Consider the following 18,721-nt stretch of genomic DNA (forward strand, 5'->3'; position numbering starts at 1 on the left):
GCGTATGTCTGCATTTTTGTTGAATAGTATGGCACTGCGCTCCAAACCCAGTGACCTGAGTTCACTGCCCAGCCACAGCTAACCTCAATGGTGAATGATATCTGAACCTGGTCCTCCCCTAGGTCGAATTCGTCTAAAATAAATACATGTTGTGGGGTCCATACTCTTTGGTTCTTTCGGTGACTTTACCGAAAAAACCAAAGAGTATGGATTCCTGCAGTCACGAAAGCTTCAAATCAAGAATGTTGTAGGGTGTGTCAAAACAACAATGCAGTGTGGAGACAAACTTGGTGTTGGTGCTGGCCACACCACCTCGTGGGTCATACTAGCCTTAATAGGTGCTTGCTAACAGGACATGCCCCAACATTCTCTATATATTGTATAGGGTGTCTTTGCATTTGTGTACATTTGTCCCGAGTTTGTGTCTGCACCAATCTGCCTTTGTGCGAGGACCTGCATTTGTGGCTTTGTGTGTACGTGTGTCACTAAAGTTTTCTCATTAATAATTAACATTTTGTCACTAACCATAAAAAAAGTTCCCTTGAGCGAGGTATGCATCAACAAGAGAGATTATCTTAATGGAACCTTCAAGGCTCCCACCTGAACCCACATTGCACACAAGTGCTAAAAAATGTGAGTTCACGTCCGAGCGTTTGCCCTTGTTTTTTTTAGCACCTCTCTTGCAGGTTTGGTGGAGGCAAATATTGTGAATGTTCCTGAAGTTTAATCTGAACCCAACATACACTGCCAACCCACCTAAGACCTAATCTCGTAGAGCAGAGCACAGTTACGCAGGTAGGGTTTGTCTTCCAAAACCACAGCGTCTTCATTTGTTGTGATAGATTAGGTGTCCCGATGGCCAATGCTGGAGATACCCCCCCACACCTCGCTATTCTTCCTTCTGCCAGCTGCCACAACTGCTGCACAATCGACACCTGACCGACCTCCAAGCACCACTTTTAGAGTTTCATCACCAACAACTCTGACTTTAGCTCTTCTCTACTCCTTCGTACACACAGGTGATAATGTATTGACTTAAAGCTTTCGTGACTGCAGGAATTCATGCTCTTTGGGTCTTTCGGTGAAGTCACGTAGAGTTTCTTCCTGCCTCAGCAGTCTGTCTGCTGTATTTATTCACCTGAAGACGATTGCTTGTGTTGCGATCGAAACGTGATTTTTTTAAATTATTTTGTTTTTCTATCGAAAGACCCAAAGAGTAGGTGAAATGACCTTCAAGGATTACTTTTACGATCTTTTATCAGCCTTGGTCGCTGACCTCTGGGTGCAACTCCAGTGCCTGTATCGATTGATAACATGCCCTCATCCCTTCTACACGTGTTCCACGCATCACAAACACGTCTTACTAATATAAACTATAATTATTTCCTGCCATATTCTATTACAAACTTCCAAGTTGCTTACTCTAGCCTGCTAGATCTTAGTCAACTGCATTCACATTATCTCCCTGCTCAAACAAGTGTAGGGCAGTTGTCACGGCCTGTAGCTGCTCACTGCTTGGCAAAGGCCTCCCCATTAAGTTCTTTCCTTAGTTCTTGTCCAGTAGCGACCTCCAGATCCTTTTGAGTTCATCTCGCTGCCATCTCTTCCACTGTCTTCCGCTGATTTTGCCTTCTCTTCATATTTGCTCTGAGCCATTATGGGAGAGACCAGGCCATCCGTGGCACAACCACTGTTGACTTATCACAGAATGGTCGTCATTTTCACAACCCTCAATGGATGAGAGAGCTGAATGCATCACCGACTGGGATTCGAGCTCATGATTTTCCGATTATGAATTCAGTGCACAGACCACGGTCTATGGATAGAATTGTGGAGTTGTTGCCACGTAGAAGTATTTATTTTAAAAAGCAGTACAAAATAGCCAACAAATTTGTTACAAAGACACTCGTATATTAGTAACTAACATCAATAACATCATTAAGTCATAGTATATTAAATGTAATGTTTGATGACTCTATACCGGACTATTCTTTACAGCCTCTTTGCCCACGACTGGATGAGGGGGCCTCCCATCGCCCTATTGGTCATGGGAGTTGTTTGAACTTTGCCACGCTGGTCGGCACGGATTGGTGAAGGCAGCTTCCAGGACCGTTATCAGGAATCAAAAGGCCACTGATGTTAGTCGTGCCCGTAAACCAAACCCTGCTTGCCAGATTCATAGTGAAGAGCACTTCACCACAAGGGAATCGCTCAAGCCCAATGTTGTCTTACAGATGTCAATATCTGGACATACTCAAAAGGGGTGATTAAAAATTCTGTGAACTCGCAAGCATTTCACACTCCACGCAGTTTATGCGTTTCACTTCATACACAAATATATAGCGTGTTTAATATAAAATATAGGTAAAAGTTACAAATTAACTAATATTCAGCTCCTCAAAAGTTACAAATGAACTAATATTCAGCTCCTGTCCTGTAAAACGTAATCATGCACAAAAGTTAAGAGTAGGTGGATTCAGTCGATGGAATGAGTGAATTAAGTTAATAGTTTTGCATTCTGTGGACAGACGATGCTATTAAAACTATCAAAAAGGCAATTGTAAAGTCTTCCAATGAAGCTAACATGGTTGTTCATATTGTAGAAAAAAGGTTGGCTGGCTGGAAGGAGGGAGAGGTCCAAAGGACGTGCAGCCCGCTCACGTTTTCAAAATATATCTACGTGGGTTATCAAGTTTTTCCAAAGCTCCCCTCAATTGTCACAATTTGGAGTCATTTCCATGAAACAATCGATTCTTTTTCGTCTCATTTTGCTGCTGGGTCGATACTATACGACATGCAGTCGGTGGTGGATATACTCGCAGCCATTGGCACAAAGCACATGTGCTTGTAGCCATAGTGTGCTTCTATCAGAAGTACCTCTTTACCTCCCCCCACCAGTATCATGTAAGGATGTGTTGTTGCATGTATGAAACATTTACTTATATAAGTTGTGCTTATATAAACCTTATACTGTATTCTTTATGATTTAAAGCTTTTGTGACTGCAGGGATTCATATTCTTGGTTCTTTCGGTAAAGTCACGTAGAAGGGAAACAATACAATTATAAAAATATTAAACAATCAAAATTCTCACGACGTTTTGACTGCAACACAAGCAATCGTCATCAGGTGTGAAATCCACAGCAAGAAATTTTGAAAAACAGTAGCGGTTTTTTCTTAACGTTAATAAAAAAACGCCACTTTTTTTGTGGATTTCACACCAGATGATGATTGTTTGTGTTGCAGTCGAAACGTCGTGAGAATTGTATTGTTTTATATTTTTATTATTTTATTATTTCCCTTCTACGTGACTTTACCGAAAGAACCAAGAATAAGTATTCTTTCTTTTTGTTTCACTTTCGTATTGTCTGCCTCGTTTGTATATTTTGTTGTATTTTCCTAAACACATTTGCATCTAATATTCATACAGCCTTTACAAGTCATAACTCATAGATTCTCACGCGCGCGATCCGATGCACATATCGTAAGCGTGGGAATCGACTTTAAATCGACAAATCGTTACATGCCTAGTGCACAGCCACTAACGTTACATTTCGTTCTAAGTGCAAAGAATACGTTTGACGAACGTCATTTTAGGTGTGCAAGCCCACGTACTCGTTGACCCACGGCAACTTATGGTCATGCTTAAGAGTCGTGGGGGAGACGCGATCCTATGGGTCGGTGACGCGGCCCATGAAGAGGATGGAATCTGAAGGGACATTCACACTCGGTTAAAAATAGATAATTATCACCACAATTACTGTGCACAACTCCCAAAGTCTCCAAATGCCAAGTGGCCAGCAACAAATTAGTAACGTTGAAGGTGTAATAGTTTTTTAAAAAGGCGTGCGTTTATTGAATTGAGCAAAGTTATCGCAAGCAGCTATGCGACATCATCTTCCACGGCAGTTCTCTTACACAGGGTGGTGCAGTGCCCGCTACAAGAGTTGCAAATTACCTCTTTATTTCATTACAATGTCACGGTTACAGCACAATGGGAATACAGTTGGGAAAAATGAATACATATATTAAAAAAGTTAAAGAAAAAAACATTCTAGATTTGAAGCTTTCGTGACTGCAAGGATTCATATTCTTAGGTTTTTTCGGTAAAGTCACAGCACGATACAGCTATCGTGCTGTGACGGTTCCACCTGAAGACGAAAGCTTGTGTTGCCTCCGAAACGTCGTGATTTTTATTTTATTTTTATTTTATTTTACTTTTATTAATTTAAATTTTTTACCTACGTAACTTTACCGAAAAAACCTAAGAATATAAAAAACCATTGACAGTTCACTAATTTATAAGTGATGGTTCATAGATTGAGCAGTGATGACTCACCTGTGTGTTTGTGAGTGATGATGAAGAGGAACGGCCGATCGCAGGCGAAGGTGGGAATGAAGGATCGTAACAGGGCGACGACACCTTCATCACGCAAGCACACACGAGACACAGCAACTCAGGAAGGCCTTCAATTGCAATCTTTTTCAACAACAAACGGAGTCATCTTCTTGGTTCTTTCGGTAAAGTCACGTAGAATGGAAATAATAAAATAATAAAAATAAAACATTATAAAATATGTTTTTTAATTATTATTTTATTTTATTATTTCCATTCTACGTGACTTTACCGAAAGAACCAAGAAGATGAATCCCTGCAGTCACGAAAGCTTTAAATCGAAACGGAGTCATGGCTTGAAATATCCAGTGTTGAACCAGATGTCTGAGCTGGGTCGTGCCTTCAAATCCTGCCCAAGTACTATTGTGATAACCCGATGGGATATTAAGTCGTGGGATGCAACTTTAGCCAACACCTGGGATAGGTGTTGGCTAAAGGCTGACTCATCAGCCTTGCCTGCTTCCCTCCACAGATTATTGTTTTCGAGGGAACAAAGTTAACTACCAACACTACCACCATTCCTCACCTATTGCTCGGGAGGTGAGCCTACAACAGCCTGGGACCGATTGCTTGCCACACCTCACTGCCATGGTATACTCCCAGGCCTTAATGGGGTTTTATTCATTTATGAAAGTAAACCACTCCCTGTTTGATGTTGCCCCGATTAAATAACTGTGCATTCCTTGTAGTGACAGGAGCCTCACGATCAGACACAGATCAGCAGTTAGGAATTTCCATTTTTCTGGAGGCACTCAGAACGTGAAAGTTTTGTCCCCTGGCCAGAGGTCGCAAACAGGTTTTGATTCCTTACCCGTACCCGGCCTCACCGGGTACGGGTAGCCGGGTATCGGGTAGGGTACGGGTATCGGGTACCCGATTGCGACCTCTGGGATGAAGCCATGTTGCAGGCGTGGGTGGGTTGATTCCAGGAACTTGAATTGTGAGAAGAGACAAGACGTTGGCAAATGAGTGACAAACGGTTACTCACCAGTGACTCACGGCCTACCCGTACCCGTACCCGGTCGCACTAGGGTCGCAAACGGGTACCCGTACCCGGCCGGGTACGGGTAACCGGGTATCGGGTAGGGTACGGGTATCGGGTACCAGATTGCGACCTCTGCCCCTGGCTCGACCAACTTGAGTTTGGCCAGGGGAAATTACAGATGTCTGTCGCTTAGGGCCTCATGCTTGTTTACATTTTGTTTGCATGGTTCTCCAGATAATAACTTTTAATGGGGGAAGTTGCCAGCCACTCGCAACCACCCAGCACCCTCATTAGCCAGTGTCATGGGTGTGAGCTCACCACCATGGTTATCAGCGGACTGAAATTAGCTTTCCCCTCCATGGCATAGCTCCATAACATAGCACAGCGTAATCGTCTGGCACAACGAGGAGGTAATAGTTGTATCACCAGACATTGTGTATAGCATGACTTCACACAAAATATTCCCCGTGTAACTTTTTCCCAGCACCTCCAATTAGCACGGTTGGCTACGTACGGTGCGAAAGAAGATCAACATACATAAAAAGACGTTTGGGACACTGCACTCTCACTCATCCTCCTCGTTGCACACGGTTACCTGTGGCCGAGACGGCTCGCGTTCCCTTCTCGTTCACCTCTACGCGCGTCTGCTGCAGCACCGTCGACACGTAGAGCTGCTCCCCGGCTTCACGGAAACAGAAACGGGGCAGTGGGGATGGGGCAGTTATGATGGATACATGTACGCAGAGCCTCGTAACACGTGCTGATGTGGAAGCACACCCTTGTACAAATGTAGTGACATAAGAAGGGAGGGGCTGCTGGGGGCTCTGGGACCCTAGGCAACCCAGACGCTTAAGCCCCTTGGCGCCACCAACGGGGGGGGGGGCTGTGTGTGCTCTGTGGGATATCTGGGGGCACACACAACCCCACCCCTCGTTGGGGACTAGGCATAAAAGGGCAGCTCCCTGGCCGATCGAGGCCAGTTGTAGCTCAAGACCCAAGACCCAAGACCAGCCATCGGAGGACCCTAGGACGCTGTGAGGGCCAGTGGTGGGACTCTGGAACTCCCGGCTCTATGTCCTTGTGAGGGCGAGTTCCAGAGCGTAGCCAGAGTAGTGTATCTAGGCTGTGTACCTAGGCTGTAACAGAGTATCAGGACTGTTGGAGTGTTAGATTGTAATAAAGAAGTTACCTCTACAAGTGTCTCCGGAACCCGTTACACAGGTAGTCCTCTACTTATGATGGAGATGCGTTACGACGACCCCATCGTAAGTCAAAAATATCGTAAGTCGAAGATGGCCTAGCCTACCCAGGAGTCTTAAAGAACGGTGATAATTTAGCAAAAAACAGCAATTTACAGTACCGTACTGTATAAACTATATACTGTATGTATTTATTAATTACAATACTGTATTGCACAGTAAAATGTAAAGTAAAAAAAGGATATAGAGTACACTAATACAGGATTATTATGGATAGCCATAACATGTATTCTAGTCGTGGTGCATTAGGCCGATAATATAATCCCTAAGTCCAAGCCAGCGTAGCAGCTTTCCCGAGAAAAAAAAACACAAATCGGAAATTAATCTCTGGGGTCAATTGCATATAAAAAGTAAATCAGTGTCACCTCCGAATAGCACAGTTGGCTAAGAACGGTGTGAGAGAAGTTCAACATACAAAGAAGGGAAAGTTTCACTACAGGCGTTTTATACAGTTGGCCACTGATGCTCACAGTTTTCAATACTTTATTGCATTATTTTTTCAAGGCTGTGCCTGGTGTATATTTTTTCTTCACAAGACTCTGCACGTACATTCCTTCAAAGTGGCCCACAGACGGAGGGAGGAGACCCAACATCTAAAGCTGTGGAGGTGTAAAAAGTGGTGTGGGTTGATCCACTGCTGCCCTCTCACCCGTGATGCCCTTGAAGTTGGCTCTTCGCTCGTCAAACATTTCCCTGAGACCCAGGGACTGCAGTGCGGGCTTTAGTTCCAGCTTGCTCTCCACCGTGAACCTGATGCACGCGCGCACACACAGGTACTATCTGCAGGGCATATGTACATGTATAACCATATTGTCAGTCGATTACCGGATGAGGGTCTCCCCACGCTGTGCGCGTTTTGGGGGAGTTGTTTAATCATACTTCACCATGCTGGTCATTGTGGGTTGTGATGGTGAGGAGTATAGACTTGGAAACACAGGAAGTACAGTACAACAATGGTGCTGCACTGATTTCTGTTGAATTCCAGGTAACATATCAGTAATTGATTTTCTTCCAGAGAAAATTTTCTGGCCCACTAATTTTCCAAAAGAAACACCAACATGTTCACAACTTAAAGTTAATACAGAACTAAATTTTAGCTTGTGGTGTTTTTTGTGTGTAGTCATTGGTGATTAAGTTAAGACCATTGATTTGCTTCGCTTGAGGACCTGGCTTAATCACAGGTAGCTGCCTGGATTCAAAACCCAGGATGCCAGTGGTGTCAGCTCAATTGTCTGACCTCTGAGCCACCCGGCCAGCTTTGGTCAGATTACAAAGCTACAACAATGCACGGACGATTAATAATTTTGCAAATCAATAAAAATAAATAATATTTAAAAATACTTTTTTTTTTTAAATACGCTTTAATGAAATGTACCGTACGAGTAATGGCAGAACTCCAGGAAGTGGCCCCGAGGTTTGCCATCACGTAAGGGACCGGGTATCGGGTAGGGTACGGGTATTGGGTACCCGATTGCGACCTCTGGGATGAAGCCATGTTGCAGGCGCGGGTGGGTTGATTCTAGGAACTTGAATTGTGAGAAGAGACAAGACGTTGGGAAATGAGTGACAAACGGTGACTCACCAGTGACTTGCGGCTACCCGTACCCGTACCCGGCCGCACCAGGGTCGCAAACGGCTACCCGTACCCGACCGGGTATCGGGTAGGGTACGGTTATCGGGTAGGGTACGGGTATCGGGTACCCGATTGCGAGCTCTGGTAGTCATACACGGATGGTTGACCCCATTTTACACACGTCCTCACCTGGGCAACTGCAGGGCAAGGCGGGTTGATCTGCTCTGTCCCTCCCACTCGACAATGGTACGTCCCGTCAGGCTGCCCTCCAGTGCCGCCAGGGCTGAACCATCTTTGTCCGGAGGTGGTAGGGCCACCCACATTGCGGTACGCCCGTCAGCGTAAGGGATCTCTAAAACTTCGTAAAAGTTACCGCCAGGCAATTCGAATTCACCTGTGTATGGGCAAGCAGAAGAGAGAGAAGTCATTGTCCTCATGATCCTGAGCGTCGTAGCCATGATACAGTCGACTCAGTTATCTGGTGCGATGGGGCTGGAGAGGCAGCCCAGAGCAAACAAGGAATTGTAATTATTGCGCTTTTGCTTAGATGCCTCGGCAACTTAAAGCACCTTACATCAAGGCCGTAATTATAATATATATTGGGGGGGGCACATCCCCCCCCCAATATTCAAATATGCTCAAAATGTCCCTCCCAATATATTGCTATAAAATAGATTTCTGTTTATATGATTGTGGTTATGGTTGTACTTTATTAATCCCTTTTCTCTGCCATTAAATACAATGAAACAAGAAAAGGTAAAAAAGCTAAAACAGAGCAATGTAATACAATAAACTATTAGACATTATTGTAAAAAATACATAAAAAGTCCATCCTGTGTGTTAGTGAATTTTTTAATATTTTAGGCAGGAGATTTGTTTTCAAATTTTGTTTTTTTCTGGGGGGGGGGACCCCCAGACCCCCTGGAAGATTTGGTCCCCCCCCCAATGTTGACTCCATGGCTACGGCCTTGCCTTACATCACATCTCATTTCAACAATTCCGATTCCCTACTAGAGTCTAGCTGAGGGGACTACAGGGGCAGCTCTCCCTGTGTAGCATAAGGTGCACGTAGCAGCAGCCTGGTAATGGGCGTCTGTTTCTATTGCCTCTTTAAAGTTAGTGTCTGTGGCCATGTGGGCACTGAATCACTGGCCCTTGGTGAGTGAGGAGCCGCGAATTACATCATTGCACGCGTAAAAGGCTTGACTGAGAATGGTTCATCCACAACACGGATAACCCGCCCACAGATCTTGTGTTAACTGTAATCATCATCATCACCTGACAACTGTCAGCAGATGCACATGAGAATCAGCATTTGCGAAAATCATGAGGGTGACATGACGCTTTAAATTGATCCATATAAGTTAGACCGTACACAAACTCATTGTTATAATATTATCAGGCAGCATTTGATTCATCAAGCAAATTGTCGACCAGTTTCAACCTATAATGGTAGGTTTTTACCCTTTTAACTGGTACAAAACTGACACCTTTATTCAAGGCATCATGTTTGCAATGACCACAACACAAGTAGTCAATAAAGCAAACAAAAAGAAGCAACTCTGATAAGGATAATAATATGCACTGTCCTTGAAGTTGATTGGCCCACACCCGAGACGGCTTTCTTTAGAGCCTAGTCCCCATTGGTGTAGGGCCAGATGACACCAGAAGGCGTACAACTCAAAAACAGTGCAATATCGAGTATTGAGAGTTCGGGGTAAACATTTACACTATGAGATCTCTTTTACCAGTGGCAAAATATAATGGTAGGTTTTTACCCTTTTAACTGGTACAAAACTGACACCTTTATTCAAGGCATCATGTTTGCAATGACCACAACACAACCTTTGCGTCTCATCAAGTCAGCCTTGTTAAACAATTTCTGCTGGATTACCAGATGTTATTGGCACGGGCAGTGCATATAAACGATGGCACCTCGTCAAATTAATGATGGTTTTAGCATTGAGTATTATTGATGAACGCATATATAGGAAGAACGGCGTGCCATTGTTTACAACGAACTCTGTACGAATACAACTCTTTTATTTTACCAGGCAAGACCCACTGAGCTATGCACTTATTTCAACGAAGTGGCTTATCACATGAGAATTGAACGCAGCCGAATACTCTGAACGCACGTTGATTCTAAATGTGGAGGGAAAAACCGGAGGACCCAGAGAAAAAATCCATGCAAACTCCAAATATACAGGCATCGCGGTCAGAATCGAACCCACGATCTTTATACCAAGCGAGGTTGTTAAAATCTCGCCATCGCTTCCCTCTCACCGTATCTGTAGACGCCCGTGCGTTGCATCGCCGGTACCATCTTGACGGGCCGCCCCGGTGAGGTGAAGGGTCGCGGGTTGGTGTGCGCGGGGTCGAAGGGCGACAGCCAGACGGCGCGCAGAACCACGGCGCTCACCAGCACGAGGCGAGTGAGCCCCGGGGGCAGCTGATCCGGGGAGAGGAAATCCTTCACAGCACCTGTCCTCGGTACACCGGCAAAATGATGATTACCATGACACCAACATCATCTGCACCGCATTCGCATTGAAAAATCAATGTGCGTTTGGAGTATTTGTCTGCTCTAAGTGTCCACGTGATAAGCCACTTTGTTGGGCTATTGTTGATGGCCAGTGGCTCAGTGGGCCGAAACCTGGTAAAAAAAAAATGTTTGTTTCGTTGGAGTACATGGGCTCCTACAACAAACTCGGCACATTTGTCAACTTTGTGGCCTTCATAAATGTATAATAGGCGATGTTTTAATAGGCGATGTTTTGTGCAATGGTCCTTCTTCGAGAGCACGTAGAGAGAGAGAGAGGGACAGAGGTAGAGTGAATGTGTTGAGTTTTTCCCCCATTATTTGTGCATGTGCACCACTGCCAACGCAGAAGCAGCAGCAACATCACTACGTCATGCGCAACTACTGTAGCACATGGATTGTGCGTTCCAAAGTTGGTTCGCGATTATAATCAGTGGTTTTGGTGGTATTTTTTTTTACCTTTTTTATTGAGATGTCGATTTTTATCACATTAATAGCCATATGAATAACAATGTAAATTAATTAAGTTTAGTCTTCATAGGAAAGAAATTGGCGTTTTTTAACAAAACGGATATACCAGGGCACCCTGCCCGAATTATCCCGATATTTCCAGGATGTACTGTATCCCCGTGGGCAACACTTTCACAAGGATTCTAGATTTGAAGCTTTCGTGACTGCAAGGATTCATACTCTTTGGTTTTTTCGGTAAAGTCACGTAGGTGAAAAATTAAATAAATGAAAACAACTAAATTAAATCACGACGTTTCGGGCGCAACACAAGCCTCCTTCTTCAGGTGGGGACAACGTAGCGAAAGCACAACCGCTTAAGTGTGTCACACTTAAGCGGTTGCGCTTTCGCGACGAAGAAGGACGCTTGTGTTGCACCCGAAACGTCGTGATTTAATTTAGTTGTTTTCATTGATTTTATTTTTTACCTACGTGACTTTCACAAGGATCTCTATGTGTCATTAAGGCTAGTTTTTAAAAATACTTTCCTCTCAATTTTCTTCTATTGGCATCTTTGCATGAGATAGAGATTCCATTTGGATATCTCAGCAGTTCAACCCTTTGCGCCAGAGAATGACCCACGGAAGCGGAGATACCTTCAAGTGAACTCTGTTCCACAAGGAGCAGCACTTTCCCACCTGCCCTGCTACTGAGATTAATAACCATTCCATTACAGTCAAAACGATATTTTTAACTGGCAGACCTAGAATTATGGCAAATTAAGTGCAGAAACAAATTTAATAGAATGATTTTGTTGTGCAGTCATTGATGACCGGGTCAAGATTAATCAGCTGACGACACTTGAGAAGCCGGTGAAATTACAGAGAGCAAACTTTATCTCTTAAGCTACCAAAAATACAAATATCATCGGTGTTAACTACACAGGCTGTTGGGGCAAGTGCTGTTAGCTAGCACCTGTAAAAGCCAACAAAGCAGTGGTGTGGCCAGGACCAGGTTAAGGCATTCATCACCGATGTTGGCCACGAGAATGGAACTCCGGTCGCTGGGTTCGTAGTGCGGTGCGCTAACCACAGCTGCTCACGCCACCACCATCGCACAACCACCACACGTCCCCGCCGCTCACCGTGCGTGTGGTTGAGCACCCACGCGTTGACCTGTCTGGCTGCGGCCTCGCCCCCGTCCGAGCGCAGCGGTCGAGTCTCCGTGCCAAATACGGCCGCCGAGCGCTGAGCGAATGCGCGCAGCCCAGACCTGCTGCCAGCGCCGCCGCCCGTCCGGACCGCGCCGCCCGTCCGGACCGCGCCGCTCCCTCGGCCCGCGCTGACTTCTTGGGCCACACCGCCCCCGTGTATGAAGAGCGCCAAGGCTCGGGTGAGGAGGGGAGAGCGAAGGGAGCTTGGCAGCCGCGGGGCCCGGAGACCTGGGTGTGCGAGAGTTTGTTTGGGACATGGTCAGGGCTGAGGTGACTTTGTGTTGATTTGCCGAGTATTTGTGTCTTCTTGTGTCCGTATGTGTGGTGTGTGGAGTTGTGTATCTGTGTAGTTTGTGTGTACGAGTGTGGCTCTGTGCTTGCAAATTGCCCAGCGTCGTTTTCCGAGTCTCAGTCGCAGCCGCAGCAGCAGCAGCAGGGTCTTGTCTCGTTTAAACAAACGCCGCCAAATTAATTGCCTGGCATTACAGGGATTCCAGCACCAACATCAGCCAACAAGCATCGCTTACCTTTCGCGCTCGTCCCGATGACCTTCTCCATCTCTCGCCGCGTGTTGCCCCTGGCTCCCAGCTGCAGGCTGCCCAGCAGCGGCTCCAAGCCCATGGGGCACATCGCCACGTTGCCCCGCATGGCCGTGCCACCCACCGCGCGGTACAGGTCGACGGAAAATTGCGTCGATTTGGCGGCGGAGACTTTTCTCCGTGGGGTCTTTTGAGCGTCGGATGGCACGATCAGCAGCAGCAGCATCAGCAGGGCCATCGACAACGGCAGCCGAGACGATGTGGTGGCCAGAGAGGGCATGGTGGCTGAGCGTGTGTATGTATATGTGTGAGCTGACCTTAATTGAGAAAGTTGACCTATTAGGTGCTCGCAAACAGCACTTAAGACTGCCCTAGGGCTCAACGGGGGGGGAGCTTGAAGCTCGTTTAATGCCTCTTGTGTGTAAACCGCACTGCCAGTTATATTTGCAGAGAATGTCCAATGTGGACTTTGATGTAACCTTTATGTGTATTGTATAATAATTGTGTGTGTGTGTGTAATGTGTTCGTTTAATTTGTAGATACGCAGTTTATGTTTGGCCTTTATGCAAGTATATATACTGTAGTTTGGCGGTGTGTGAATTGTATACTGAACCAGATATGTTAAACTTACGTGCAATGTGTGTGTACGTTATATGTAATGTGTGCAATTATGTATCTAATGAGTGCACGTGTGGTAACTATGTTACGTAGCACAGTATATTAAGTTATCTGCTCGTCTTTCTTGTATCTGCAAAGTAGCTTGATTAATTATGGAGTTATATGCGTGTGTTTTCTGGATGAGTAACTTTACAGATTGAGCTATCGATCTGCAACGTGGAATATTTACTTAGAATGACGTCCGTTTTACTTGAGTGCGTTTAAATCTTGTGCCTAGCAGGTTTTATGTTTGTGTCGTCGGTATATTCCCCAGAACTGCGCGCGCGTGTGTGTGATGTGTCTACAGAGCATCCATCGCGAATCTGCAACACAAAATACGGAGATTTTGTCAATGATCAATGCTATCATCGAACATTAATTCCGTACATCGTAACACTGGGGCGCTGATGGTGGTGGCTGTGCACGCCTTTAATTAAGCACGGTGAGACGAGGCTTTAAAGCCCCCCCCCTCCTCCCTCCCAATCTGTAATGTTTATTTAGTTTAACCGGGTGGGAACTCAAGAGACGTTACGTCTCTTTTGCAAAAGTGACCTGCGGCATTATTCTACGTTATGCTCCAAATTCAAATTATTTGCGGATGTTTAAAATAATTTTGACCATCGCATCAACCACCACAATACTATTACTTTGACTCCAACACCACCACCATCATCATCATCAATACATATATACACTGCCCACCAACATCCTTAACATCAATCTTTAACATCCTTGCTGAAGCAAACGCCGCGTGGTATCATCGTAAATTACACAACCCGCAGCAGCAATAATAAGCAGGGCGGGCGCTGGAGTCGAACCGTGAACATCCCCAACCAATGCCCTGCCTAGTGCTTAGACCGCGTGCTGCTGCTGCATTATCGATCACACTGAACAACCACCATCAACCATCCCACGCGGCTTCACTCACTTGTTGAAAGGGAGAAGGGGAGACAGAGAGAGAGAGCGACTTTGCTTGTACCTCGTTCACGACGCTCCGCACGTTGAACCGTGGGGGGTGGCCTTGGTGGTGGTGCTGCTTTGTTTGATCTTAAAGGTTCAAGATCACCTCCCGACTCAGCTCGAACTTTGCTAACCCGAAGCAGGCTGCCCCAACGTCAACAACTCTAGACGCACGAGTTTGTGTTGTTTAAAAAAACGACGTCAACGTTTTATCAGTTAACAAAGACGCGCCGATGATTTATAAAAAACAAACAACCGAACGATGAGAGGTCATCGGCGCGTGGCGTGGCCACAACAACGGGTGTTGCTGCTGCTGCTGCGCACGTGTTTGGGGTTGCGCTGGGCAAGACGCAGCAGCAGCAGATTAAAGGGCTCGAGAGAGAGAGAGACACGATGTCTCGGTGGGAGACGTCGCGATCACCGGCGAAGAGGGAGTCGTTCTCTGCTCCCTTTTATAGCAGCGAGAGGTGGGGGGGGCTGGCTGCGCCGTGCGGGTTGGCGATGATGCGTCAGTGTTTGTGGATTGTAGCGAGTAGTGGATTGTAGCGAGTGGTGAATTGTAGCGAGTGGTGGATTGTAGCGAGTGGTGGATTGTAGCGAGTGGACGTTGTTGGGGTTGTTGGTAAGGCGACTCGCCAAGTTTCCAGAGGAAACACGGACACGCACACACGGACACACACTGACACACACACGGACACACACTAACACACACACACTGACACACGGGCACACACACACACACTAACACACGGGCACACACACACTGACACACACATACACTAACACACACACACACACGGACACACACGGGCACACACACGCACACTAACACACACAAACGCGAACACACACACTAACACACACATACACTAACACACACTAACACACACGGGCACACACGCACACTAACACACACACACGCGAACACACACTAACACACACACGCGGACATACGGGCACACACACACGGACACACACACGAACACGGACCTCGCCCTCTCTAACAAACGCTCTCCCAACCACGACCCGGATCAACAGCAAAAAAACGCGTTAGTTCAGACGTCTGTGTGCGTGTCGTGATGTGTGTGCGTTGTGGTGTGTGCGTTGTGGGGTGTGTGCGTGTTGTGGTGTGTGTGTTGTGGTGTGTGTGCGTGTCGTGATGTGTGTGCGTTGTGGGGTGTGTGCGTGTTGTGGTGTGATGTGTGTTGTGTTGTGTGGTGTGTGCATGTTGTGGTGTGTGTTGTGTGCATGTTGTGGTGTGTGTGTTGTGGTGTGTGCATGTTGTGGTGTGCGTGTTGTGTGTGTGTGTACGTGTTTAACTAATTTGTAGACAAATTATTATCGAGGCTTCACCTCCCCCCCCCGTTTCCTATGCATTGTCAGTAGACCCCCCCCCATACACAGGCGAACACATTTGGGTTACCCCCCCTACCCCCCTACCCCCCCTACCCCCCCTACCCCCCATGCGCACGTACTGAGTGGACATCCTCCTCGGGGTCAACTCTAGGGGCCCGGACCACGCCCGACCACCTTTGCCCCACCCCGATGTTTTACTGCACACCGCACCAGGCACTCATTTGAGGCTGAGTCGACCTAGGAGAGCTTCAAATGAGTGCCCCCCTCAGCCTCAAATGGTGTTTGGTCACCAGCCCCCCCCCCAACCTCGTCGTGTGATGTGGCCGGCTTCGTAGGTGCCACTCGCTCCCCGCACTCGCCCCTACAGTCTGTTACAGTCTGTACGGGGGACCTTTGTCTCTGTACTCGCGTGAGTGTGAAATTCCTTCTGTGTGTGTACGGATGTGGGTGGTGTGGGTGTGGGTGTTGTGGGTTTTGCGGGTGTGTGTACGTGTGTGTATGTGTGTGTGTACTGGTGTGTGTGCACGTGTGTGCGTGTGTGTGTACACGTGTGTGTGTGTGTACGTGTGTGTGTACGTGTGTGCGCACGTGTGTGTGTGTGCGTGTGTGTGTACACGTGTGTGTGTGTGCGCACGTGTGTGTGTACTGGTGTGTGTGTGTGTACGTGTGTGTGTACGTGTGTGTACACGTGTGTGTGTGCGCACGTGTGTGTGTGTACGGGCGTGGTCCTGGCCACCCACCCCCTCGTGTGCCGTGTCGGCCTTCATAGGTGCTCGCTAACAGCACTTGCCCCTACAGTCTGTCAAGACTATACGGGGGATCTTTGTGTACGAGTGTGTGTGTGTGTGCTATGGGTGTGTGTGTACAGATGTGCGTGGTACGAGTGTGTGTACGGGTGTGTGTGTTACGGGTGTGTGTGTTGTGTGTGTATGTGTGTGTACGTGTGTGTGTGTAGCTGTGTGTTACGTGTGTGTGTGTAAGTGTATGTGTGTGTACGTGTGTGTGTGTTACGTGTGTGTGTGTAGCTGTGTGTTACGTGTGTGTGTGTAAGTGTATGTGTGTGTAGCTGTGTGTTACGTGTGTGTGTGTAAGTGTATGTGTGTTACGTGTGTGTGTGTAAGTGTATGTGTGTGTACGTGTGTGTGTGTACGTGTGTGTGTGTTACGTGTGTGTGTGTAAGTGTATGTGTGTGTACGTGTGTGTGTGTTACGTGTGTGTGTGTTACGTGTGTAAGTGTATGTGTGTGTTACGTGTGTGTGTGTAGCTGTGTGTTACGTGTGTGTGTGTATGTGTATGTGTGTGTACGTGTGTGTGTGTTACGTGTGTGTGTGTATTCGCCCGTGAACAACACTTACCCAGCAGGCTGCGTAGGCTGCACGGCTGGTGGCTGTCTCTCTACAGAGATGATCATCAATTCTCGGGGGTGGGGGGGAGAGGGCGGGCCGGATTAAAAAAAAACGCCCGATAATCACTAAATCACAATTTAAAATAGTTTATTTTTGCATTACATGTTTATTTAGGTGTTGTGTGTGTGTGTGCTTTGTTCGCGTTTCAAAATAAATATCCCACCGTAAAACAAAGAGTAACCCTATTCACTGTACCGTTACTTGGCACAGCTAGGTTGAAGACTGCACGGGGTGATGATGCACTTAGTTACGACTACGCTCTTGGTTCAACAACAGCAATAACAACAATAAAAATTAACCTGTAAAAACAAAGTTTTTCACTATAAATCCTTTATATGCGTGGCGGCTAGAGTCCTCTCGTCCTCTGGCTTGAGATGGCTGCCACCTATGGGTCAGATGATTGCCTGCCACCATTAAGCAATTGGTAATTAAATATAATTATTTTTTTCCTAAAAAGTGTAAAGTTATGGAACAAAAAATTTCACGAAAATAAATTGTCTCGCACAACGAGTCTGTGTGCAAAATGTCAGCTCGATTGGATCACGGGAAGTGGGTTAAAAAACGACCGAAAGATTTGCACGGTCGTAAGCGCGCAAGCAAGCAAGCAAGTGAACTTAATGTAAAGGATTTAACAACAACAACAACAACAAGTTGTGTTTGACAATCGCCGGACTGATGCAGCCGATAGAGGCTGTGCTCCGGCGAACGCCGAATTAGAACAGAGCACTTTTCTCCGGATCGCAATGGCAATATATTATTTTAATTTGTTTTATTACTGTAGACATTAGTCATTAAAAGTGTACGTATACTGTATATATGCGTGCGGTATTGACATTAAGTTGTGTGTAGTGTATAATGTACCCTGAAATCAACCGTAGCTCCGACTCTTTTTTCGTGTTGAGTTACCCCACGTGGTTAAATTTCGATTTAAAGCTTTCGTGACTGCAGGGATTCATCTTCTTGGTTCTTTCGGTAAAGTCACGTAGAAGGGAAATAACAAAATAATAAAAATAACACATAATAAAATACAATTCTCACGACGTTTCGGCCACAACGCAAGCAGCAGACCTCAGGTGAAGAACAGGTCTGTCTTCCGACAGCCCTGTTCATCATTCAGACGCTGTCTTTCCGACAGACCTGTTCTTCACCTGAGGACGGCTGCTTGCGTTGTGGCCGAAACATCGTGAGAATTGTATTTTATTATGTTTATTTTTTATTATTTTATTATTTCCCTTCTACGTGACTTTACCGAAAGAACCAAGACGATGATTACCCCACGTGATGCTGATCGCCGGACTGGCTAAGAGCTTTTTGGAGAGATTTTGCCAATTTCGCCGGATCGGCCCAGGACCGACGGCTAATGTTGGAAGCAGCAGCAGGCGGATAATT

The 18,721-nt window shown here is 46.3% G+C and overlaps 1 protein-coding gene across 2 annotated transcripts; it reads right to left on the reverse strand.

Annotated features, from left to right (window-relative positions):
* Positions 1-1,817: 1,817 nt before the first annotated feature.
* LOC144727989 (glia-derived nexin-like) lies at positions 1,818-17,332 on the reverse strand. Of its 2 annotated transcripts, none has more exons than XM_078607164.1 (9): positions 17,282-17,332; positions 12,942-13,933; positions 12,346-12,642; positions 10,499-10,696; positions 8,402-8,606; positions 7,289-7,389; positions 5,976-6,062; positions 4,339-4,422; positions 1,818-3,708 (listed from the first exon to the last, which is right to left on the reverse strand). In XM_078607164.1, the coding sequence occupies exons 2-9, from the start codon at positions 13,231-13,233 to the stop codon at positions 3,671-3,673; spliced, it is 1,302 nt and encodes a 433-aa protein (XP_078463290.1). In that variant the 5' UTR covers positions 13,234-13,933; positions 17,282-17,332; the 3' UTR covers positions 1,818-3,670. The 2 variants fall into 2 exon arrangements, with proteins under 2 accessions (XP_078463290.1, XP_078463289.1); XM_078607163.1 differs by lacking the exon at positions 17,282-17,332 and adding an exon at positions 14,590-15,846.
* Between the last annotated feature and the right edge of the window lie 1,389 nt (positions 17,333-18,721).

Source organism: Lampetra planeri, chromosome 27 (assembly GCF_965212315.1).
Source record: "Lampetra planeri chromosome 27, kcLamPlan1.2.h2, whole genome shotgun sequence".
Lineage (NCBI taxonomy): Eukaryota > Metazoa > Chordata > Hyperoartia > Petromyzontiformes > Petromyzontidae > Lampetra > Lampetra planeri.

Coding starts and splice junctions, on each gene's coding strand:
- LOC144727989 (XM_078607164.1), bottom strand. CDS start 13,233: ATGCCCTCTCTGGCCACCACATCGTCTCGGCTGCCGTTGTCGATGGCC. Junction 6,063..7,288: donor CAACTTCAAGGGCATCACGG/GTGAGAGGGCAG, acceptor GTTTCCGTGAAG/CCGGGGAGCAGCTCTACGTG. Junction 4,423..5,975: donor GCGAGCCGTCTCGGCCACAG/GTAACCGTGTGC, acceptor TGCGTGATGAAG/GTGTCGTCGCCCTGTTACGA.